The 26,354-nt window shown below is 36.1% G+C and overlaps 1 protein-coding gene across 1 annotated transcript in view; it reads left to right on the plus strand.

Moving 5' to 3' along the window:
• The window catches only part of LOC127958262 (LHFPL tetraspan subfamily member 7 protein), a 126,020-nt gene that overhangs the window by 26,611 nt on the left and 73,055 nt on the right, over positions 1-26,354 (plus strand). Inside the window, exon 2 of the mRNA XM_052557068.1 lies at positions 10,681-10,819. Within this exon, the coding sequence (XP_052413028.1) occupies positions 10,681-10,819 (139 nt within the window). The remainder of the gene's footprint in view (positions 1-10,680; positions 10,820-26,354) is intronic.

Raw genomic sequence — 26,354 nt, forward strand, 5'->3', positions numbered from 1 at the left:
TCTGAAGGATCATGTTACACTGAAGACTGGAGTAATGATGCTGAAAATTCAGCTTTATTTTCGCAAGAATAAATGACATTGTAAAATATGTTACAATAGAAAATAGTTATATTAAATTGTAATAATAGTTCACAATATAGTTGTTTACACTATATATTTCCATCAAATAAATGCAGCCTTGATGAGCATAAAATAATTATTTTAAAAACATTTAAATCTATTTAGTCTAGAATTATGCAGACTTTAAAATTAGCTGAAAAAAGACTGATCCCATCTGCGCCTGGCAGTGAGTATGGAGAATGAGCCTCTCTCTTTGTTGTTTGGATCAAATGTGTCACCTTATATTTTCACTCACATTAAAAGTGGAGGGAGTTTTCCAGCACATCCTCTTAGCATGACAAAACACTAGGATATTTGTTTCCCAACACAAAGGGTCAGTTTAGTGTTACCGTTTGACTTTCACTAAATGGGACGAGTCTCCCTAATCGGGAATGTTATGGGAAATCTAAGGCTACTGCGCTGCCTAACAAAACATTGAAACCCAATTCCCTGATTTGCATTCCACTATGAAACACACATCAGAGTCCAGAAAAAAAAACACAAACACAAAACAATTATTTAGTCACACTATCATTTATGGGAGAAAGGGATTAATTAATTATGGATCACAATTCTTCTCCCTTCCTTCACTTTTAATTGCAAAAGCCTTTGGAGTTTGCTGGTAATTATCACAAATAGATTACACACATTTGGTGCTGGATCTCATCAGGCTAATTTAAATAGATGCCTCATTTTGCTTATTTAATGTTTAATGTTAACACTTTGTCATATGCTAACTACCATATTGGTTACAGGTCATCAGGTCTGCAATCCTCCTAGCATCTCGTTTATGTCATACTATTGCTAATTTTGCATGACTAGAATATATATTTATTTATTTATATGGCTAGGTTTCATTACAGAAATGAGAGGTTGCTGTGCTAGAATGCTGAAGTATTATAGGATTTTCAAGATATCCTAGCAAGTATATCTAGAAAAGCCAGACCATTATAAGCATTATATTAAAATTAATTCCTTACTCACTAGAGAGAATATTCTATAAAATATCCTATAAAACTGAAATGTCTTTAAGTAAAAACTGTGGCTCACTGCATTTTATTTAAGGTTATAGTGTGTATTACCAATCAGAATTGCAAATTTATAGACTTTTCAAACATGTTTTCTTAGCACATGTTTCCCTATTGCTTGGTTGGGATTATTAAACTTTCATATTTGACTCTACATATAATGGGATAGAATGGAAAGGAAATGAATATTGTGAGAGATGTTTTTAGAGACTGAATGAATGAAGAAGAGAGCAGACCAAATGTTTTGGAGCTGTGCCATGTCCTCATGTGTGAAGTGATGTTCATGAAGATCTTTTGCGACGATAATGGGCTGTTTTTGATGAGACTGGAAGAAAGCAAGAGAGATGACATGCTAGGGACAGACACTTAGAGTGATTGGTGTGGCTATTACCCCTCCAAACGGGACGAGCGAGAGGTAAAACACAGTAGAAGGCCACTAAGAACAGATGCTCATACATGTTACTCTGCATGCGCAAACTAATGGCAAACACTAGCCCATGCTGATCAGGACACTTTAGTATGACGTGAAGTACACTGCTAATGTGATGTCTATCTGTGGCTTTCTAGAAATGCCTCCTGTTACAGCTAATTGCCATGTGTTAAATGGGTTATATCACTTTGAATCAAATCTTTCTTGATCTGAGGAGAGGAGTTGCTGGATTTTTCCCTGAAGCCACAGAGCATCTGTGTTTTCTCTATAGCTCCAAGATACTGTTCAATATTGTTGTCATCCTCTGGAGTTATAAGAGACCACAGGTGAATAGGGGAAACATTTTAACTAATAAATATCACCATCATTTTCCATTGGATTAATCACAGTCATTTAAGACAATTGTCTTGTGTTTCTGCAATGTTTAAATATGCAAATGAGACATGATCTAATTCAATTTGCAATTTCCAAAAGAGTTTCATTTTGTTGACATAGAGTTAAATTATTAAAAAAAAAATAATAATAATAATGGAAAAAAATTGCCTTTAAAGACGGTAGGTGATTTGGTCCAGAAACTTTATTTAAAAAAAAAAAAAAAAGTTTTATGAACCTTACCTTTAACAATATGTATAGTAACTTAAATCTTCAGATGCAAATTTACTCATGTAATTAAATGCTTTAGATATTAGTCTAAAAGAACACTATGCTATAAAAGCAAAATAGGCAAATTTGTAAATTGATCAGTGTCACAACAAAAAGCCTGTAGTTGCTTTAAATCAGCTTTTCCTTTGCCTTTTTAAAAGGGTTCATATATGTTCTCCAGAGGTTTCCACCAGTGTGATCAACTGAACCCTAAAAGGTGCTCTAGTATTTGTACATTGTGACCTGAACTATAAAAAACCTCAGACACTTTTTTGTTTGTTTGTTTGTTTGTGTTCTGTGGGGGTTGCTCTGTGCCTCAAGGAAGAGGCCTGTGCAATGTTAGTGCATGCATGAGTTGTCTGAATTCTTACAGCAAGGACAATAGGGAAAACGGATACATTTATAGAGTCCTAACAGAGGGCAGAATGACTAAATGCTGGTATAGATTTTCCCGTTCTGCCAAGAGAAGACTTGGCCAATATGCATCTTGCTTTGATCTTTTATAAAAAATAAATATATATTTTTTGTAGTTCAATAGGTTATACACATAATAATATGGCATGAGTGCGCGTGGGTTTTAGCTTGACTGCAAGGAAATAAACGTGTATTAGAGCTTAATGTTCTTTAGGGCTGAAGGACTTTATTTCATTAAACGAGAGTCTGAGCTTTAACACACCTCCCTCTTAATTGGCACGGCCCACTCTGCCTCTTAACTACAGCTAAGCCAGCTTTGGACCTGATCCACACACGCACGTCCTGATTTTGCCAAGTTCGATGTGTTCCTAGGTCAACATATTTTGTTGACCCTGGAACAACATTTTACTCCAAAAATATATTCTTAACCATATCCCTACACCTAAACCTAACCTTAACCATGAGTAATCCCTAAAATCAGAGGAAATGATAGATGAATGACACTGATGTAAAAGCACCAAACACTGATTTTAAGCATAAACTTCACAAAATCTATAAACTGGTTCTTCAAATCTGATTGGTTAATCACAATGTTGTTCCAGGGTCAACAACGATGTTGTCCCAGGAACATGTCTCACTTGGTAAAATCAGGTTCTGCTCCACACACATACACACACACACACACACACACACACACTCTCTCTCTCTCTCTTTAGATGTATGAGAAAATACTTCACCATGGTAACAAGACAGCTTCGACCTTGATTTCCAGTCTGTCTTGTAAATCAAGTGCAGATTCCACTGAATATAAAACCCTTACAAAATAATAAGCCAGATCTTTTCGTTACTGTAGCAGTACTCATTCACTGACAAGTGAAGTTGATGTTTGTGACATTTGGGTCTTTGAAAAGAATTTGACTGTCGGATGAACCATTCCAGTTATTTCCCATCATTTTCCATCTCCTAAATGAATAGCTCCCCTGCATGAAGATTCTGTCAGCATTTACTCAGCCACATCCCATTTAAAATGATATGACAAAGGGTTTTTCAACCTTTTTTTTTTTTATATATAAAATTAAAATGTTCAGTCCATAAAACTTTTAGACTAAAGCCCTATTCGGACGGGACTAGTTTTACAGGGGGTCGTTAGAGAAATCTGCGTTTCACAGACGTACTTGGTGATTTTAATCCCGTCTGAATCTGCCACGTCTGTGTTTTTCTCACACAACCTCTGTGATAATTCCAGAGCAAATTACCTACTGTTTTTCAGCAAACTCAGTGATCCTCTGAGAAAACTAATCCCGTCCGAATGCGAATGTCTGTGATTGCCGGTGATATTTTATTTCGCAATGCGTTTCCTTGTGTGTTTTGGCCAACGTGAATTACCGTAGATGCTCTTACCGCGCGGATGTTTGATATATTTGCTTAGCGGCAAATAAAAAATAATAAAAAATAATACAAATAATAAAATCAAGAGCAAGATCGCGTAAACTGTTAATACCGGCTATTGTAATAGCATCAGGTAAGATTACTCACGCTCATTTATGTACTCAGTTACATAATGTTTTAATTACATTTAATAAAAAAAAAAAGAAGGAAAACAAGTCAAACTAAAGGAACCACACATTAACATGGTTTTGCTATACTAGCCATTTAGTATTTATTGTGTAATAATACTAAGGCAATCATTCTGAATGAATGCAATGCACGCACAGAGCGCGTGATCTCTGTGACGCCCAGATGCACAAACCAGACCCTCCCACCTCTGTAAAAAACACGGAGATGTTAGTCCCGTCCGAATTGGTACATGAAAATCACAGACGTCAAGTGGTAAGAATCGAAACTCAAACGTAGTTTAGAAAAATAGTCCCGTGCGAATATTGCTGTACATGTAGATGCATTTTACGATTCAATCTTTCAATTTTATTTAATTCACTATATGTTAATTTGAATATAAAGCATATCAGAGAATGCATGTAATTTTTTTCTCAAGGAAAAACAAAATCTCCCTAAAACTATAAACTATACACAATAATATCATGTCAGCTGGTAGGGCTGTGCAAAAAAATCTAATGTGATGTTCATGCGCATCTTGTCAGTTAAGGGCGCTCCTTTGATTAGAAGTACATCTCCAGTGCGTTCAGATCTGGATTGGCAGGTTTTCAAAACAAATCCTGCCACTTGCTTCTCAAAACTAGCGTCTCCAGGAGGTTCCCCGATAAAGAAAATGCATTCTGGGGTTAAAATTCACTTTTTTTTTTAATGCACAGGGTTGCCTTGGTAAAATTCGCATTTTAGGGGCTAAATATCACGTTATTGGTATCGGGGTCGCTTCAACCCGCGGACATGAAAAACAACAGCGGACTTGGCAACACTGGTTCAGGTGGAGCAGCATTTACTACTCAGAGTCATAGTCCCCCGACAAGCTACAACAACAACAGTTCAACTATTAACTTCATCTGCTATGTATTTTTTTTATTATAATTTGCACTGAAATAAAAACGTTCCCCTCTGCCACCTTAACTGAAGTCCATGGCGATCTATTGTTTGTATTTAGTGATAAAGTTGACAAAAAAATTTAAATTACTGAATTCTTGTGCTGTAAGTTATGGACTTGCATAGTTTTGTCACATTATTTTTCTCTCTGTGCCCTACAGAATTTGCAGAAAACATCAATTTTTTCCTTGACTTAAATCAAATTAGCAAGGAACTCTGAATGTTTTGTGAGGTACAACATGTGATCCATTTGACAGTATGTCTGATGTGTAATTTCTTATAATAATTCTCTCAATTTTGTTGTCTTTTCATCTAGGTACAGAAATTGGTTTCCATCATAGCCTGACCTCTCTCCTTCACAATGCACTTCCTCTGCAGTGCTATTTACTGTTTGCAGTGTGTATAGAGGCAAATAATTAGCATCTATTTAGGAACCTGCTCTCTGAAAGAGGCAGCGCTGTTAGGAGCCATTTTTCTTGTAAATGAACAGCAGCTGGAGTTTTAAAAGTCTTGCATATATTGTGTGAATATATGTGATGTAGTTGGACACAATGTAATCATGGATTTTATATTCTAGTGTCAAGCAGAAGCATAATCTTTAATTATTGCTCATAGGAGTTGTGGCAAAAGCCAGGCCTGAAATGTCAAACTAATTAAGAACAATTGAATTCTGGGCAGTGTGTTGATACACTAAGGTCTTTGAGGAATGAATAAAATTAGTCTAGGCAAAAACGGCGCTAGATTTGCAAAGCTGACTGTTCATGCATACACATGAAATTGTTTGCACTAAATATTGTACAAATAACATTGGCTTGATTGGTGCATAACAAATGCAAAGCTGTTCCGCCAAAACAAAATGAGTAAGAATGCGAACGGTTAAGCTGTGTATTAACATTTCAATAGGTGAGGGGCTGAGGGCTTCTGTTTGCATCATCAGCTCTTTTCTCTTTTCTTCTTTTTGTCTAATTTTATCTTGAGTGCTTTGCACTTTATACAGAAAATGAAAATATTATTAGAAATTAGGAGGATATACAAGTGGGACAGGAGCCCGGAGTGGGTCCGACTTGCCTCACCTACATGAGAACGGATTCTTTGTTTGGAGTCTATATTTACTTATTATTTCCATTTACTTGATTCCATTAATTTGCCATTATTTATTCAACCTCATTATGTTCCTAACCTATGTGACTGTATTGCTGTTTTTCTACAGAACACACAAGGTGATATTTTGAAGATTGTTCAGTTTTTGGTTAACATTGACTACCAATGAATGGACAAAAACACTTCAAATGTAGTATTTTAATTTTTGGGTGATTTGTCCCGTTAATTTAATGTCACACATCCACTGCCACTGCCAAATCTGACTGCATTAAGTGTGGGTCACATGACGTCTCACTCAGCTGCACATAATTAACATCCTTTTACCAGAATCTGATGTCTGTGGAAAACATGTTGCCAAAATAATCTCATGAGAAAACATAACTAGTAGCTATGTTTCTATAACCCTGTTTTTATCAACATTTTGAAGAATAACATCAGAATTATGGTGGAAACCAAATTGTAGGGGCACATTTTTTTATGTTACTTTTGACTTGTTAAAATAGGGGTTAGTGCAAATAATGGGAGATGAAAACACATTTGATGAATAAATAAAGTCATGTGACTTTGCGCTATGGGATGCTGTAACCTCACTAATCAGAGGAAATGTTGTTATGGTCATTCTTAAATGAAAACTGCTATATTCAGTGGCTTCTCCTATGTTTCTTAGTGATATTTAGTGCTAATTTTTCAAGAAGTAATGATTTTGTTCTCTATGACTCGTTGGATGGAGATGGTGTTTATTTGCAAATGTTTTATGTGATATTCCAATTCTCCTCATAAGTTAAATTTGCAACTTTGGATAGAAACCGGCTTATTATTTTTAATTTTGGCAAATTAAGAATTGGTTGCACATTTGTATGATTTGATTTATATGAAAATGTATGGTTAACATTAAAAAACAAGCATTAAGGTATTGCCCTCTAAGGGATGGTTCACTCAAAAATGAAAATTCTTACTAAAATTCCTTCGTTCATCTTCGGAACACAAATTAAGATATTGCTGATGAAATCCGAGAGCTTTCTGATCCTGCACAGACAGCAACACAACTGACACATTCAGACCAAGAAAGGTAGTAAGGACTGTGATATCAGTGTTTAAGCTCTAACTTTACAAAGCTACAGGAATAGGTGAAACAAAAACAAAGACTTTTTCAACCATTTTTTTCTTCCGCGTTAGCGTCCATCACTATGCACAAGAGTACCACGATGCATTTTGTTTTCTTTGTGCACAAAACCTATTTTCGTAGCTTCATAAAATTAAGATTGAACCAAAATGTTAGATTGTTACAATTGCCATAAAAGGCTTTTGGATATGGTGTTCTGAGCTCTTGGCCACCTCAAAACAGCCCACCTCAAGTCTCTATTGAGATATTCTGGTCTCTAGAAACGGTCCTGCTTTCAGCGTCAGTTCATAGAATTTTTTTAGCCAGTATATCATCCACTAGATGAAAAATCATGAGTCTGAACACTTTGAAAAGTCACTGCACACTTGGCAAGCACCAGTAAGTACTGTATTGACTTAGAAGTATTCACTTAGAAGTATTGATTTCAGGGAGTACATTTCCACTTCCTAGCCATACGTAGACTATATACATTAGGGATAAAATATGCAAACTGCTTGTTTAACTTATGAGCATCATCAACATACCTGTCATAGACATCCTATTTATGATTTTCCAGGATACCGTTTAGTTCTGGATCTGATCTTTTGCAGCCCTAATATGTCTCTATTAGTTGTAATGAAACACGGTAATGTTTGACAGCACAGTGGGCAAGAGTTCATTTCATCTAAAGGCTTCAAAGATGGCAAGATCAAGAGATGGCGCTAAGAAAACCAGACATTTCTATGAATATATGAATACCATTTAAAGGGGAATGAGTTCTGTTTGAAGGAAATATGTTTCCGCTGAGTGCCTGCAACGTTCCACTTCTTCGTTCTCTGCGTTATTAGAATGTTTCCTATTTCCAGTGCAGACATCTCATTATTGTAACGGATGTTGTAATGTTGTCATCAGCACAAACAGTCATAATTACTACAAATGTTATCATAACCATCAGGAAAATTGCAGTTTCAGATGTCACCAATGAATCTGCCATCCCGTCTTTATTAGCATTCCACTCTTACCATTAATGTCTTCGCCATTAGGACCACAAGGTAATGCAGTCACTGGCAATTGTATTATTACCGTGTGACTCCTTTCTGATACGTACTGCTAATGTGACAATGGCTCTAAGACCTGCTCTGTTGTGTATGCGCATTTTGTTTGTGCAAGAGATGTGCTGATATCTTTTTAACAGATGTTGTGTTCACTTTGTTGTTGATTTGGTCCAGTAAGTTTGATACTGCAGATCCGTGTGTGAAAACTCCAGCTGATCTAATGAAGAGGCAGTGAGATCAAACTGTCAGAAAGAAAACCTCAGTTTGAAATCTCTGAATGTTTCTCACTGAAAAGCAGCCACCTGTGACCCACCTCTGTAGAAAGCCTCCATCTGAACACATTTTAGAATAGGCTACTGTGATGAAAAGTGTATTAATACTAAAATATTGTTATGAAATATTCTTGTGTGTCTAGGGCGTGGTACTAAAAACAGTATGTTTTTGTATGTTTATCCATATATGTGTATTATTTTTGTATATTTAAATTTTTTGTAAGTGTACATTTTTATACATGGATATTATTATTATGTGTAGCATATTTTTTTTCCGTTTGTTTGTTTGTGACAGATTTTAGGTTTACGATAATGACACTATGTGGAATAATAAAGTCCCGACACTTCTTTTGATTTTTAAATGTTAGGCTTACGGGAAACGAAAAGATTGGTTCGTAGCAACATCTAAGCGTTAAGTTACTGATACTACCCAAATCAATCCATTGTTTTCACATCAATAATTCATGATGTCATTGTGTCCTGCCACACAGGCTTAAATGTATTACATCAGAGTAAGATCAATTGCCTCTTGTCTCTGATATTCGTCCTCCGTGTTTTTGTTTTAGGGATTTTTAACGCAAACTGTTAAGGTTCTCTTTAGAGTTTTGTGTCATGGTCTAATGAAGACATGCCAACTCCTGCAGCCTGCTTTTGCAAACGTCTGATTAAAAAAGCTCAGATGAGAGAGATTGATCCATATTTTAGATATTGATCTCCTATTTGGGAAGGCCTTTATTTTTGTTTTTGGACCAGGTCTGTGATGGTTGTGTAGTGCTGGAGTGAGCCTTTCGACTGATGAAGCGTTTGATTTGATGAAGGTGTTAGATCAGAGGGTCAGTACACACTGTTTTACTAAATTGATCCCAATGCGTAAGCACTTAGAAAAGATTGATTGATTTCACACCTTATATTCCTGTCTAGCATTTTTTTCTGTGACTCTGTGCTCAGTGTTTAATGTTAAGTTTATAGTCAATCCAGAAAAATTTATTTTGTCATCATTTACTCATTTGTGCCAAACACACATAATTTCCAATCTTGTGAGGTGAACAAAAGAAGATATTGTGTAGAATGGCCAAGATGCTTTTTTTTTTTTTTTTTTTTTTTTTAGCATTTACTTTCACTACAACTTTTACCTCAATAAACTCCTAATTAGCTGCTTAGTTAGTGAGGTAGCTGTTAGGTTTAGGTATGGGGATTAAAGGATATTAAATATGGTCATACAGAATAAGACAATATGTGCTACAGTATATACTTTAAGTCTTAATAAACAGCTAGTATGCTAGTAATATGCATCTTAATAAATAGTGCGAATTGGTCCTTAAGTGAATAAAGTGTTGCAAAAAAAACAAAAAAAACAATACATATACATATATATATTTACCTAGTGTATTTTTATTTGTATTTTAATTTTTATTGTATTTATATTTATTTGCAGTCTGCTCTATTATTATAAAAATGATACAAACCATCATTGATTTTCACTGTAACTGTTCTGTGTACCATTTATTGATATTATCCACAATTATGTACTGTATTAATACATTCTACATATAATGTAGATGCATACATTTAGATTTTTTATAACTTATAGTTTTTTTTTATTACTTGATTTCAGTGTTTGTTTAGACTATCCCAAATTAAAAATGAAGAGCCCTTTAAGAAGAAAAAAAATCAATAGGAATGCTTTAAAGATTGTTAATGCAATGAGAAACATATTTAGTTGTGAATGTGATTGTTAAATTACTATAAGAGCCTAATAGTATCATGGTACAAAAAGTTACTTTATATTATATTACATATGTAAGGCTTTACATGGTTGGCCATGTTATGATTTTGTTCAGTGTTTAGTGCAGTGTGGATTTAAAATCTGTGGTTTTACCTTGACCTATTAAATCCAGTTGTGGACGGATTAACTCATTTTATGAGAACAGAATTAAATTTGGATTGCTTGAGTAGTAAAAATCAATCTCTCCCCAGAAAGAGTTTGAACTCTTATGAGAGCAGCAGTCTCTGTAAGTGTTGTGTGTTGTGTGTGTTGCAGACGAGTGCGGTGCTGTGTTCAGGAGGATGTGCTCTGCTGGCAGTCAGCTCCCTGCTGGCCATCATCACCATCTTCCTGCCCAGTGGAGCCTGTGAGAGGAGGATCTGCACACTGGCAGGATACATGCAGATGGCTGCAGGTTAGTGGCCGGCTTACTATCTGACCTCTGATCAGCTCTTAAACACCAGCCCTGCTGAGTAGCATTACATGACTGATCCTAGTCAGTTAACCCCTAATCTGAGGTTTAGACCGGACCCCCATAGACCATCTGAGGCATATTGCACACAAAAATGGCAAGAACTTTCCAAAATCTATACAAGACTAGTAAATCCTCAACTAATCTCTTTCTCACACTTCACGTTGAAGACTTTTCTCTTGGATCTTGTGATTTTGAGTACATGGAACAGCAGAGATCTTCAGAAACCTTCTCTCACCTCCCTCTCTGATATTATGTGATACATGCTGGAGCTTTGCTAACTGCTTTGGGTATCTCATCTGAATTCTGTTGTGTTGTCAGACATCACATTTCAAGTACATTGTTCATTTTTGGCAGAGCAGGGGAGGAAAGATTCAATTTGATATGATGTGATATAAAGCACTTGAGGCCAAATTTAGGTAGCGCTTCATATTAAAAACGCAAAGTCTCATGTTACACCTTCATTAAATTACGTGAAAGAGTTTATTCAAAAGCTGTTTACAATCCAGGCATAATATTTAGTGTGAGCAGATCCCTTCTGGGGGTTAATAACAGGTTATGCTGGTTTCTGGAATATGGTTGCTTGTCCATAGTGGTCTACAGTAAGATAACACTGGAGGAAAAAAAAAAGACTTTGCTGCTTGTTTAATTTACTTAATGAGCTTAAGCAATAGAATAACTTATTGTTGTATCATTGTTTAGTCAACTTAAATCTGTATTTTATGACTGCATAGGTTAAAGCTTATGGGTCTGTTGCATGATGAACGAATGACTCGAAACACCTGAATTGAAATAAAAATGAATAAAAAAGAATAAAAATGGCTGTTTTCCTATATTATATGTACATATATGTACATATAATATAGGAAAACAGCCACTTTTATATATGTCACATATTTTAAAAACCTATATCAAAACCTATATTAAAACATACATGTTTATATAGGTTATTTCCATGTGGGTAGACTTTTGTTTACTGGAGTGCCGAACCTCAGAATTTGTGCAAGCATCCACATCATTGTAGTCAAATGTGTTCTTAAGTGCTGATTTTACATAGCGTTCAGTTTTTTTTTGTGTTCATTTAGTTATTGAGAGGAAGGCGCGCAGTATATATTCATCCAAACACCACTCAGCAGCCTCAGGTGGTTCTCAGGTTAACTGAAGCGCTGTCTTCTTCTTTTGAACTGAATCAGGAAAACTGAATCACAGTCTTGTGCTACAGCGCCACACTGGCCAAACCGCATTATTGCAGGCTCTAACATTAGGTGGATGCGAGATCAAACCACAACTCAATTTGCCGACAATTTGTTTTATCGTCGTCCTTGTCGATAATGTCGACTAATTGTTTCAGCCCTAGTATATATATATACTAAAGTCAATACGTTACAGAGAGTCATGCGCTTTCACATCTCCTAACTGCTCAAAATCATCTATTAACAGCGCAATAAACCAATTACACAATACTAGAATGCAAAACAAAAGTACCCCAAAACAGAAACTCAAAGAGAAATTTAAGACTTTGATTTTCTTACCTGACTGGTACTTCTTGCTCTGACTGATGCTGTTACGTGGCATATACACGCATATATGCAGCATATATATTATCATATATGTGCATATAAACTGCATATAGGTGTCATATATGCGCGTATATATTACCAAATATGTGCATATAAACTGCATATAGGTTTCATATATGTGCATATATCCTCATATAGGTTCTTTCCATGTGGGATGAACTAATAAATTATCTTTCCGGCTCAGACTGCATTGACTGAAACAGGTGAACTGAACGAATGCGTGACTGAACGAATCACTCCCTGAGACAACTCCTTCTTTCTGAGTAACATTAAAGATTCATTCAAAATTAATGAATCATTCAAGAATGACCCATCAATACTTGCCAGTTCACTTTGCATTTTACTATGTAGACCCGTTTAGGCCAACTATTGACTATTGAAAGTAGGGATGCACCGAATATTCGGCAACCGAAAATATTCAGCCGAAAATAGCAAAATAAAATAAAAATTATTTCAGTGTTCTGCCAAATAAGTGAAAAGGTGGAATAATATGTAAGTTATCGAACAAGACTAACGTGATCAAACAGAGGCATGCACTAATGCAGCAAACATGTCGGCAGTGTGTCAGAAATCATTATAACTTATAATCATGAAGCACCGACAGCGAGAGACTGTTTAGTGCTGCATCACATGTCTCCGACGAGAAGAAGAGCTGGCTGATGCTGGTGGTTAGGTTACTGTATAATGATTGAATTTGCGAAATGGCCTCAAACAATTAGTAAAGAAACTGCAGAATGTTATATTTTCTAATGCACGCACGAACTGCATGTATTCTGACAGCACTGCACAACGTGTGAGGAAAACTGCGACTCGTCAGCTACTCAGTAACATTTTTGTTAATTTTATTTTAATTAAATTCGTAATTAAATTTAAGGCATATGACAATATGATACCAGTGAAAAACATCTTCCATAATCCATAATGAGAATCTACATGCTGTTGTCAACAAAAAGAAGCACTGAGATCTTAAAGTGGGTTTCTGCCAAAATAAAAGCAGAGAAAAAGCAACAACTCCATCGACATTCATAAATGGTAGTATTTTCACTTTTTTGCTTTTATTGTTCTGTAAAATAAAATAAAATGAAATAAAAAAGCAAGACGATAATAATGATAATAATAATTACCCTTCAACAGCTCTATTATAACATTTACACATAGTGTTCAAATTGGGATCTGTAATATACTGTTGTTGTTTTTTTTTTAGGTCTCTTCTGCTCAGCAAGGCTGTCTTTATTGGTACAGTAAAAATACATGCCTGATTCAAGTTTCAAAAAATGGCCAAAATTATTGTTTGATTAATTTATTATTAATTTTAAGTTAAAATGTGCTTTGTTGGTATAATGTCTGAATGTAAAAAAACAAAAAAAACATCAGTGTTGAAAAAATATTTTATAATTGTTTTTTAATTGATTTGAATTGATCAAAACAGTAAAAAGCACATTTTGGCAATTCAGTTAATGCAATGGTGAAAAAAAAGGCAAAATAAGCCTACATGGGGGAAAATGTGAAAAAACGTGTTTGGTATTCGGCCTTCGGCCCAGTGTTTCATTTTGTTTGGCTTCAGCTTCAGCCATGAATTTTCATTTCGGTGCATCCCTAATTGAATCCATCAGAATCTGGGATTTCTTGCAGGGTTGGCTTATTATTCCATACGGCAGGGGAACCTAATTCAGAATTTGGGTTGCTATGTCCCAGCCATTTCCTTCATACACACCCTCTGCCATGATAGACAGACATTTTCTGAACATGGAGAATTTTGAGACTGAACAGCCCGTCCATTTGAAGCACTTTGTTGCAGAGCACATCAATCACAAAAGCTAAATTCGAATAAATACAGAAAGAAGTGTTTGCTCTCGGTGCTGGTTGCTAGGCGATGACCATTGGCAGAATGTTGCGATGGAATGGTGAGGGCACTCAGAGATTTAGTGGCCACACTAAAAAGACAATTACAGCCCTTTAACACAGGCCAGCGGTTCAGGGGTGGCCACATGCCTCGTGCAGCACTGGCCTTCATTCAACTGATAAATACTTTTTTAACCATCCTACATATCTACTTGCACAAAAAGCAATTACAGGCACTCATGTTAAATAAATATTATGTTTATATGCCAGGAACATGTATATTTGGAGCACTGATTTCCATTATATTCTTGATATTCTTGAGGCTTTGGGAGTTTTTATTGGTAATGGGAATATGGTAGACCTAAATGCTTGTTAAAATTGAGCCTATGGGCTCTACATTGATTATAACAGAGAAACCTTAAATAATTTTAACAGCAGAGAACAAGTGCCTCGTGCTGATATATTTCCCTGTTCTAATTAGAAAGTAATGATATTTCCATAAAAGTACTGTAATAATGGAGAATGTAAAAGGGCACAGACTGCATTGGTATTCTCTGAGCATTGATTGAAGCATCTTTTCAAGGGTATAGACACTAGTAATCATCTTCAGCTCTGATAGATGCCCTCTTCCAAACAGACAGCCCTGAAAACAAGACCAGTCTTTCAGCAAGTTTTCCTACTCAAATATTTGCCGATGGCCCTTTTCAAGAAAGTTTTCTATCTTTTACTGTAGTTGGTGAAAGTTTGGAAACTAATAAGCCTCTAAAGTTTCTGTGTGTTTGCTTGAAGGCAAAAGACGTACTGTATAGCTGATTATTTTTAATATTTTATGTGCTGTTATGCTTACAGAAAAACATTCTCTTATCACTTGCTTTTAAAGTATGAGCAGATTCTCAGCCAGTCAGACTTTCAAACTGTCACAAACTACACAACAGATATAATTAGACTATAACGCTCAGTGTTTCCCATCCAGAAGCTTGAAGGGGGTTTTGAATTCACTGTTCAAATTAAGATCAAGAGTCTCTATGATTTCACTCTTTAACTGTTCCAGTTTATGAAAGGCAAACAAGCTCAGCTGTCTTATTAAAGGAAGAACTGACAGAATCTGTTGTGAAAGATTACATTAAATTATAGGATTGTATCAGCATTTATATATGTAGGCTATTGTATCGGCCAGTCCTGGATATGTATGGGCAGACACTGGATATTGAATTGTTTTTCCTTGCACACTGAGTCCGTTACATATTAATTCATCCATTGCAAAAAAATAAAAATAGCAAAATGATACAAACTGGAGTCTTTTTTTTCTCTGCATATATTGTAGAAAACATACTCAAAGAGATTTGGACTTTCACTTGGAGTTTTCAGCCAGCTTTGTATTGTTACAGTGTTTGTGGTCTAAGTAACTAAACAATGTTTAGCTTGCACCAAGATATCACTGTTTAGTGTCAGATCCAGGGCTTTATAAAAACCCTCCAGGGCTTTTCTCTGTTTTCTTTAGTCATACAGCATTGAATAAAAAAGTAATGTTTCTGAATAGACAGCCAATGTATATTAAAATCCCTTTTGTCTGTGGTGAATTACCACTTTAAGACATGACTTGGCCTTCATAGACTTGAAACTGGACTTGAGCTCTGTCAAAAACTTGTGAATACGTTTTCTGTGTTGATCAAGTTTAGTTGTTGGTTAGCTGCTGATGTATCAGATTTTCTTCATGTCTTTCATCTATGTCTGTGCTTCCTGTATCTAGATGTGTTATTGTATAAAGCACTGAATCACACTTATACCGACGCAATATAAACCATCTCATAAGCATTGAAGAGCCTGCTGCTTTGTCTACATTACATCCCGCACAAGGGTAAGAAAAACAACTCCGTCTAGATCGCAAACTCAATGTAATTTTAGACCAGCACATGTAATAAGAAATGTAACTCTCTGGTGTGTTCTTTTTGTTCTCTGTATCTTCGTAAACCGGGGTTATTTTATAGCTAAAATATGGATGCAAAGATCACAGGAGAGTGTGTTTGTTTGCTGATGTGAAATGAGGGAACTCAAGTATAATGGCCCTGTGAAAACAATGAAGGTATTATGCAGAGGAAATGATAGCAGAGCTGCATTTAATGTGATGATGGCAACTTCACAGTTATTCACAACAAACAAGAGCCTCTTATGGCACTCATTGATTCCTCTGTGTGTGTGTGTGTGTGGGCATGTTTTTGTGACATATCAGGACACAACTCTGTTTAATGACATGGTTATGACACCGGTATTACAAGGAGAGGGTGACATAACATATTTCCCCATTTTTAAAAATGCTAATAAACCATACAGAATGAGTTTTTTTGACAAGGTAAAAATGCACAAAGTTTCCTGTGAGGATTAGGGTTAGGTGTAGGGCAATAGAATATACAGTTTGTATAGTATAAAAACCATTACGCCTATGGGATGTCCCCACTTTTCACAAAAAACAAATGTGTGTGTGTGTGTGTGTGTTAGTGGTATGATATATACATGCCACACGTGGACTTCACAGAGGTCATTTGCTTTTAAGCACACTGGAGTGAGTAAACTGAATGTAAAAGTGAGTGGAGAGAATGTGGAATCAATCAGTGACCTTTCTCTTACTTTCTTGGTGAGTCCCTGATACATTTACACCCTTCTTCAATGCCAGACTTGTAAAAGATCTGAGAGAATTCGCCTTGACTGAAAACTGAAAGAGAGAGAAAAAAAGAGAAAAGTGATAAATGATGTAAGATGTTTACAGGAATATCTTGATGGAAATATTGAGTTGAGTGATCTGCTTCTGAAGGTTGTATGTGTGGTTGAGCCGTCTTCTGGATGTCTGTCTGCCCTCCTGTGTGAAATGAAATGGATGGTCACAGAACGCAGCCTCCAATGTGTTTGAACCTGGCCAGGAAGGTGTGTGTGTGTGTGTGTGTGAGAGAGGCGGTCAGGTAGTGTGAACCAGACACACTACAGCTTTGACGTATTTGCAGAGACTTAGTTAAACAAGAGTGAGAAAAACTAATGCTAATAAATTACGATTCCTGAAAGAATGTACAGTACTTAACACAACCTAAATCTTTTTTTTTTTTTGTCACTACATTATTCCCATACCTTATTAAGCATTATTTTGGGGGTTTAATGAATTCACTTTTTTAATAAATTGTTTAAGAGAGTGGGAAAGCACCAATCTAAAAGTTTGGCCGATTTAATGTTGACTGCTATATAAATGTATATTAATAAAGTAAAACACTAAAAATAAAATGTTTTTACAGCTTATGGATCTTTTTAATTGAACATTTAAACTATTTTAAGTATATTGCAAGCATGTTCATTATGGGATTTTCTAAATGTTAGTAAATCATTTGTTTTTAAACAAACTGAGCATATTTACGACAGCATGGGTAAAATAACTGATTAGCACAATTGATTATCTGATATCAACCAATGTCTTTATAACATCATAATAAAGAATGAGTAGGTGTATACAAAGTTAAATTCTATTGTAATCATTTGTTCATCTTAAGTAGACATATGCTTAGACAACTGAGAAATAAAACAAAACATGTATTGGTGAGGTTGATTAGCGCTGTAAATGATCTATGATACTATCAGGGTACATCCTCTCTGCTGGGTACAGAAGAGTGAACAGGCGCTCTGTGATCCTGCTTCTGTCTGCAGAGTCTCCCGGGATGTATTTAGCTAGAGATGGAAGTGCATTGATGTCAGGCAAAATGTTCGCATTGGGCTGGTTGCCCTGACAATCTGTTACTGGTGATACCAAAGAAAGAGGTTCCATCCTTTCTCTCTTTCACAGCAGACAACTGCAGTAAAGCTGATGCGTTTGTGTCCAATTTTAAATACTTTCTTCTGTCCCAAAGAAATACTTCACTCAGAACTTGTTTTGGAACACAACATGAAGATGTTTTGAAGAATATTTATGCTGCTCTTTACCATACTAAACAGAGAACAGTAGCGACCAGTGATATCAGTTTGTCCAAACCGTGGATCACAGAAATCCTTATTAAAAAAGTCCACTTTAGCATACTTTTTAATAGAGCACTTATTACATAGTTAGGTTTGAACTGACTATAGTATTTTCAGAAATGTTTTTGTCCACATTAATTTCTCACTTGTCTGTTACTAATATGTGGTTTTGTTTCATAATTACAGTGTATCCTTTTTTTTATTTATCTACCCCAAAACAATGGAATGTGACAACATGCCCCATGTTGGGCGGGGCACATTGTAAAATGTGACCCTGGAGCACAAAGCAGTCTTAAGTCGCTACGGTATATTTCTAGCAATAGCCAAAAATTATAGATTTGTCTTTTTTGCCAAAAATCATTAGGATATTAAGTAAAAATCATGTTTCATGAAGATATTTTGTAAATGTCCTACTGTTAATACATTAAAACTTAATTTTTGATTAGTGATATGTATTACTACGAACTTCATTTGGACAACTTCAAAGGCGATATTCTCAGTATTTTGAGTTTTTTTGTACCCTCAGATTCCAGATTTTCAATAGTTGTATCTCAGCCAAATAATCTCCTTTCCTAACAAACCATACATCAATGAAAACATATTTATTCAGCTTTCATATGATGTATAAAGGTAAATTTTGAAAATTTACCCTTATGACTGGTTTTGTGGTTCAGGGTCAAAATTCTGAGTGGCACATGAACCTCTGATAGCTTAAAATGATGGTTTCTCAACCCTGCATTAGTGTGTGCCCTGCATTCAACTGTAGTTTATATTTGCACTGAATGCAATAAGCTGAACATTAGAGTGCATTTTTGAGCCACTTGAGTAGGACATAAGAACAACTTTATATGTAGTATTACAATTACTTCTATTGTCTTTTAAATTTGCTTAAAGTATACTGCCAGATATACTGACAAGGAGGCATGGATTGCAGCCTAGGGACCCCACATGTGCAGGGGCCTCGGATTGGCCAGACTGTTTATTACAAAATTAATGTCTTTTATTTTATAATGCACGCTCAACACCGCGGAGAGTTCACACGATCGTTAAATCGAAACCGAAAGTAAAACGTGCATGTGCATTAAAAACCGATTTTAATTTCTCGCATTTTGAAAACGACTTTTTGATATCTAGGCTGTTATTGGTATATAAGCTTTAATAGGAGGTGTAGTTCTCTATCTGTATCATGCTTGGGAAATTAGGTCTCTATTTGGACTTTTTTAATATTGAGAGAGAGTAGTGTACTTTGATTATGGCTGCACTTATTGTTTGCACTTAATACATTTACACTGCAGCATCCTCAAGTGCGATATAGCCTACTAGCTGAGACTTCTTCTTGATGGTTACTGACGTAACGTAATGACACAAAGACGAATGGTGGCAAGCATGTATTTCCCATGAAAACCTGCCAGTAACACTCAGATTAGAGAACATTATTAGATGCTTACCGTTGTGAATCGGGCAAAGGTAAGGCTGGTTAGGTACTTGCGTACTTAAAATAGCACTTTAAATAGGAAGTGTCAGAATTGTTATTTTGTGCAATTCAGTTCAATAATGCTAAAATCACATCAGCAGGTTTAAAGACATAAAAGCTGTTGTTTTGAACATAATCACAACAATCACAATGAGTCTCTTTGCTATAACCAAGCATATTAACTGTAATTCTGTACTGTCTGCATGAAACAAAACACTGTTTGCAGTCCGGCATATGCCTGTTATGCTTATTAGTCTTATGAGCTGTGATTGCAGGATTCCCTGTTTTAATAACTGCCAGTTTCAGTGTGAAAACTATCTTTTATTCTCTTTTTTGTTATCTCTCTCGTAAAATATTTCTCTCTCACAGTGCAAGTCCCGCTCTTTTTCCCCCACTTCAGTTGGCCTTCCTTTTTTGATTAATCTCTGAAAATAAAGAGTAGAAAGACACTGATCTTTCTGCCTCTGCTCCATCTGTCTTAAAAGAGTGTCGTTATGCAGAGGAGACTGTAGGCCGTGGTGTCAGGTCTCCCCAGGGCCCAGGGAAACGCACAGCTACATGAACACATGACCAGTTCAGACTTTCATGAACATCACTGCAGGACTGAGGTTGGTACTTGAGGACTGATTTGATCTTATTCTACATTCAGAACAAGTTGTTTTCCTGCAAACACAGCAGTTAAACACCAATATGTACTGTATCAACCAAAACTTCCTACATTAAGTGTCATCCAATCAGACATTGGTGACATCACAGTCAGACATTAAAGAGGCTCTGGCAGTCAGACTGATTGGTGGAAATGCAGTTACTTTGAATATCTCAGACAAAGGTAATGAGGGCCATGGGACATTGGTAATGAGACAGGGGAGTTATTCATTGAGTTTGCTCCTGCTGTGCATGGCAGAGCTCACATATAGAGTAAAAGTTTGTGTATGTGTGTGTGTGTGTGCAAGAGAGAATGTGTGTGACATGGTCTGTATTAAATGGAAAGATCTATCCATTAGCATTCCCATTCATCTCTATGGCCAGTATTTGCAAGCAGGCTTATTCAAGCGGTAACCTGAGCTATAAATTGTTTTCTTAAACTTTGGACACTTTTTTTTAGACATCTGACATGGTAATGAAAGACATCCAAGTAAATATCACTAAAAACTCAGATTTTGGGGTTATTTTGTAATGGAACCCTATTGTACTTTCTGACTGAATAGAGCACAGTATACACTGCCTATAAATATACAAAATTAGAATCCAAACACACACTATTGTATTAATTACTGTATTAAAATGCCAATGTATTCTATTAAACTAGTTTATAATCAAAATGTTTAATTTGCTTGCATTTAAGACAACTCCAAGGGCCTGGACCAGAGAGGGTGCCCAGCAGGTGCAAGTCCTGTAAACACAATTTGACAATTTGATAGGCAAAAATCTCAGGTTGCTTCAGTAAATTATTATTTTTTTATCTCACATTTGCATTTGTTGACAGTATTATGTTTGATATTTTAAAGCAATAACCTTTTAGCACCACTCACCGACATTCAATTTATGAACTGCTATGATCCTGTACATGTACAGTATAAACCAAAATGTTTAAAAAGTTGGCAATTTCATATTCTTGTGTTTCAGAGACAGAGAGAGTGACTGATGGCTGGCTTCCTCACTTCTCTCTTATCTTGATTCTCTCTCTTTGAAAGTCTTGAGTTATGGTTGTCGTTGGTTTCTCATTTGCGGTTCAGGTTGTTACAGGTTTGTTTCATCATTCATGGAACTGGAGCTGAAGTCCAGATCATAACACACAAACACATTCAGGAGAATACGATGAGCAACTGTCCAATGGTGACACGGTTGTTAAAGCATGTGTGAATTAAGGATGTTTGCATCCATTTGTTTGGCTAGCTTAGCTCATGTTTCATACTATGGATGACTAATTGGCTTGTGTGAATGTGTGCAGAGAAAGACTGAGAGGCAGATGAGAGCGCCAGTTGAGTTATGATATGCATTTCTCTTGTTTGACTGTAATGTATTCAGTCACATCTCACTTCTGGTGCCGGGAGCTCACTCTACTGGGAGCCTAGAGACCATCCCTATCTCTCCCTGTCTATCCTTTGCTTCACCCTTTCTCTGAACATGATTCTTCTTGACTTAAAATGTTAATTTTCACAATCTGTCCAACACCATTTCCTGTGTTTCGGTGGAATTATTCTTGTATTTTATTTTCTCTCCTACTCAAATCATCAGTCATCTTGTGTTGCCTGTCTTTGTGCCTCACTCCTTCTGCCGCTCATCCCTTCCTGTTCATTTTTGTGTCTGTATGCATGACTTCTCTTTTAGTTTGCGATGCATCCTATTCTCCTGTCCCAAAGATCCTCATCTTCAGGAAAGACAGTTGACACTCTATAAGACAGCATCAGTGGCTTAGCAGGGCTGTGTGTGCTGTTTGTTTATTCTGTTTGTGTACATGTTAGCGGATGAGAATATGGCAATGGCAATAGGATTGCATATGTATGTGATGTTTGGACTTTATTGATTGTGGCCAGAATACAACTGTATGCAGAAGCGCTATGTTATTAATACTCCAACCAGTAAAAAAACAATAATGCAATGCAAAATTAGCTGATTGTTCATGTTTATGTCAGTTCTCATGTCATGGAGGTATGGAAATGTTCAGCGACATTTTTGGATTCTCTGCAAACCCTAGAGATGAAATGCATGAAAATCCCAGTTTCTGAAGTCACCTATTTGATTAAATCACCTTCCTTTTTCATTCTGATGTTGATCTTCAGCATGAAGATCATTTTGACCATGTATGCATGCCTAAATGCACTGAATTGAATTCATAAACTCCAAATTTGCTGCTTACAATAGTCAGTAAGGTAGCTGTTAAGTTTAGGTCTTGGGTCAGATTAGGGATGTAGAATATGGTCATGCAGAAAATGTAATTTATAAATACTAATAAACAGCCAATATGTTAATAATAGGCATGCTAATAAGTGACTGTAATAGGGAGAATTGGTCTCTATACTAAAGTGTTGCCAGTTTACCTAATAAAGTGGCCAGTGAGTCGATATATATATTATATGCAGAATGGTAAATCAAGCACAGTTATCTGATGCCAATCATTTCAAAGGGAATTAAATATAGGACAGTTAATCAGGAATATACCCAATATTTTGAATCCAGCAACAACAGTGGCTTCATCTACAGTCTGTTTTAGTGTAACATGATTTACATATCAATTCCCATGCTCTCCGCTCTACATAGTGCACAAAATTAGATTTGGCCCATCATAGGCCCATCCCGTACGTTGAAAATAGCATTTGAAAGGTGCACAGATGGCATACGGTTTCCTGTGTATTTTTGACGTGCTTTTGTACATTGGCATATAAGTGGAGGAGTTTGCTACTGTCCTCATTTGACTTTTTGTGTTGATTAACACTAGAAACAAGCAGGCAGGATACAACAAAGATGTCTGTATATGCAAGGTCTTGGCTTTTTGAGAAAGGAACTACCTTTTCCAGCTAGAAATGTTTGTATTATGTTGTGCCCTAGACCCGTGGCTGTGTTTCTTTACCTCCACACTGAATCTGTTGAGCCGGCGAAGCAGCTGTGTTAGCTGTGTTAACTCTTGATGTTAGTGCTGGGAGTGATATGATGGTGCAGGGGCTGACCGGGTTCTATCAGTGCACAGCTCTATAAATAACAGACTCAGTCCTCCACCAATGGTTCCTCTAAATCTTTCATGCTCTGAGGGACTCAGCAGAAATTTCCGCACCTCAGATACTGCACCTTGTCTTTTTTTTTCTCATTTCTGCACCGGTTATTTTATGGCTGCCACATGGTGGGGAAGCATTTTGTGGGGAAGCCATTTTCAGTAGTCCTGCTCTTCTGCTGCTCTCTTTGCAGTTTTAAAGAGAGAGTTCACTCCAAAAGTTCACACTGATTACATCATTATTCACTCACCCTCATGTTGTTCCAAACGCATAAGACTTTGGTCACATTTTATTTTAAGGTCCAATACAGTAAGCATTTTCTTAAGTATTATTATTTTCATATTTTTTTAAAAAGAGTTCTGAAGAGTTTTGAGCATTGCTTTTGGATTATCAAGCAAAAAGGTGATTGTATCCTATTTACTAACTCATGAGCTATGCATATAATTATTCATAGGGTTCAAATTGTAAACTTGATGTGTAAGTTACTGTCTGTGTCCCTAATAGATTTCTGTTCCTCTTTGACAGCTCTGGTCATTATGACAGCAGAATAACATCTGGTCTCTAGTGTGCACATGAGATGAGATGACAGCACTAGTACCATACACTAAGACTGACAGCATGAGTTCACACCAGAGAGGAGGTCTCAACAATTCATCCTTGAATTTTGAGTGACAGTGAGGCTTTCCATTGCCACTGATGGCAGGACTGCTGTATGGGACACTCCATAGCCACATGTACTGACCCTTCACAATATATGAGCCAATAGTAATCTAGTCTTCTATACTATCCAAGCCAAGGGCATCCCTGTGCACCCCCGTCAGACCAAGGGGGACGGTCGGACTTCAGTTTAGCATTACAGTCTTACTCATACAACTGCCTGATGTTGCTTCTGCTTGCTTTTAGATGGAAAAGCTGCCCATAACCTCTGTTTTCTTCGTAATAATAGCATAACGAAATAGTTTTGGCAAACAATTCATTGTATCTTCTTCTTTGGAAAGCGTCAATTGATTTTACAATGCATTTTTGCAGAGGTAAGCAATGTAGACAATCACAGACATGTTTGTTGATTTCTAAAATACAATGGCCAATCAGAGGTGTTTGGGTTGGAATCTACGAACTCACCGCTCCAGTCACCGTTTTGTGTCCAGTGCTGGGTCCTACCATGCTCGTAACTTTTTTCTTACAAAAGACATTTTAAAAAGTTTCATTGTGTATTCAGGTTCATTGTTCATTGTTTTTTTTTTTTTTTAGATTGTGATGAATGAGTGACAGTTTTTAATAAATATAAAGGGAGCACTCTTTGCATGCTGTATAAGATGACATATTCAGAATTTAAATAAAACTTGTGTTTTTCATGCTTGACAAGTGGCCGCGTATGACACAGAGAAAGCTATGACACAGAGAAATGACACAGAGTAAGCTAACTACTTCACTATATAGAAAAAGATAATTTCAGAAGCACATATGTGATTCTGCAACCGATCTGGTTGAAATGCAGGATTTAGGTAAGGAAAAGGTTATTATTTGTATTGGACGCCATGCAAATCATGGTCACCTGCCTGCTTTTCTGTTTAATTTAACAGTGTTCTTGTGAACATAATATAATATGTTCATAAACTTTATTAACAAATAAGTGTAGCACTATTGAAAATACTTTCAATACCTGTAAGTTATAAAATTCTCTGAATAAAGCAAGGTCAGTCTGATATAAGTATACCCTCAGATGATTACATAAGCATTCTGCGGACACATACAAGATTCAGATATAATATTCCAGCCGAGAAAACAGTTTAGACTGGCCTGGTTAGCTAGACCTGCAAGTTACGTTAGGCTAGTTTATGTTTTTTTTTTGTTTGTTTGTTTTTTTCCTGAATTTTGTTTTGAAATGACTGAAAATCCAATTACTAATCTACAGAATTACAGTCAATCAATTAACATTTTGTGAATTTTTGTAATAACAAATTCATTGTTAATACGTTCTTCGCTTCTTTTGTTATAGGCTAAAATATGAGGTCTATGGTATTTTGGCCAGAAGCATGTTTTAAATGGTTTAAACACATAAATTCATTTTTTAACAAGTTGTTAATTGATAGATTGGAGTTGTGTGGATTGCTTGTGCATATAAATAAAGATGTTACCCTTTCATAGCAGTGGGCGTTTACATTGAAGTCTGTCAGCAAAAATGACCCTCTAATGGAGCGTTCAGTCAGAGAGCTAAATTAAGAGTAGAAACGAATCATTTATACCTAAATCATGACAGATTTTGATGGGGAAAAAAAGCATAGAGATTATAAGTGCACCTCGGGAAATATTCTAAAATAATTGTAAAAAATGCATTTCATGACAGGTGTGACCCTGGAGCTCAAAACCAGTTCTAAGTCGCTGGGGTATATTTGTAGCAGTCATAGACCAGAGCTCTGTGGCTCTCTCCAATCACCGAAGAACACCATCACCGGAGTATTGAACTACATTTCCCATCAGCCCCGTACCTAGGTCTGAACACCTGCACAGGTGTATCTACTTCTCCTCTCTATATAACAGTAGCAATAGCTAAAAATACATTGTATGGGTCAAAATGATTGAATTTTCTTTTATGCCAAAAATCATTAGGACATTTAAATAAAGATCATGTTCCTTGAAGATATTTTGTAAATTTCCTACTGTAAATAATCTTAAACTTGATTTTTGATTAGTAATATACATTGCTAAGAAATTTATTTGGACAACTTTAAAGATGATTTTCTCAATATTTTTAATAGTTTTACACCCTCAAATTCCAGATTTTCAAATAGTTGCATCTCGGCCAAATAATGTCATATCCTAATAAAATGTAAAGCTTATCTATTCAGCTTTCAAATGTTGTACAAATCTCAATTTTGAAA

This window comes from Carassius gibelio, chromosome B5 (assembly GCF_023724105.1).
Source record: "Carassius gibelio isolate Cgi1373 ecotype wild population from Czech Republic chromosome B5, carGib1.2-hapl.c, whole genome shotgun sequence".
Lineage (NCBI taxonomy): Eukaryota > Metazoa > Chordata > Actinopteri > Cypriniformes > Cyprinidae > Carassius > Carassius gibelio.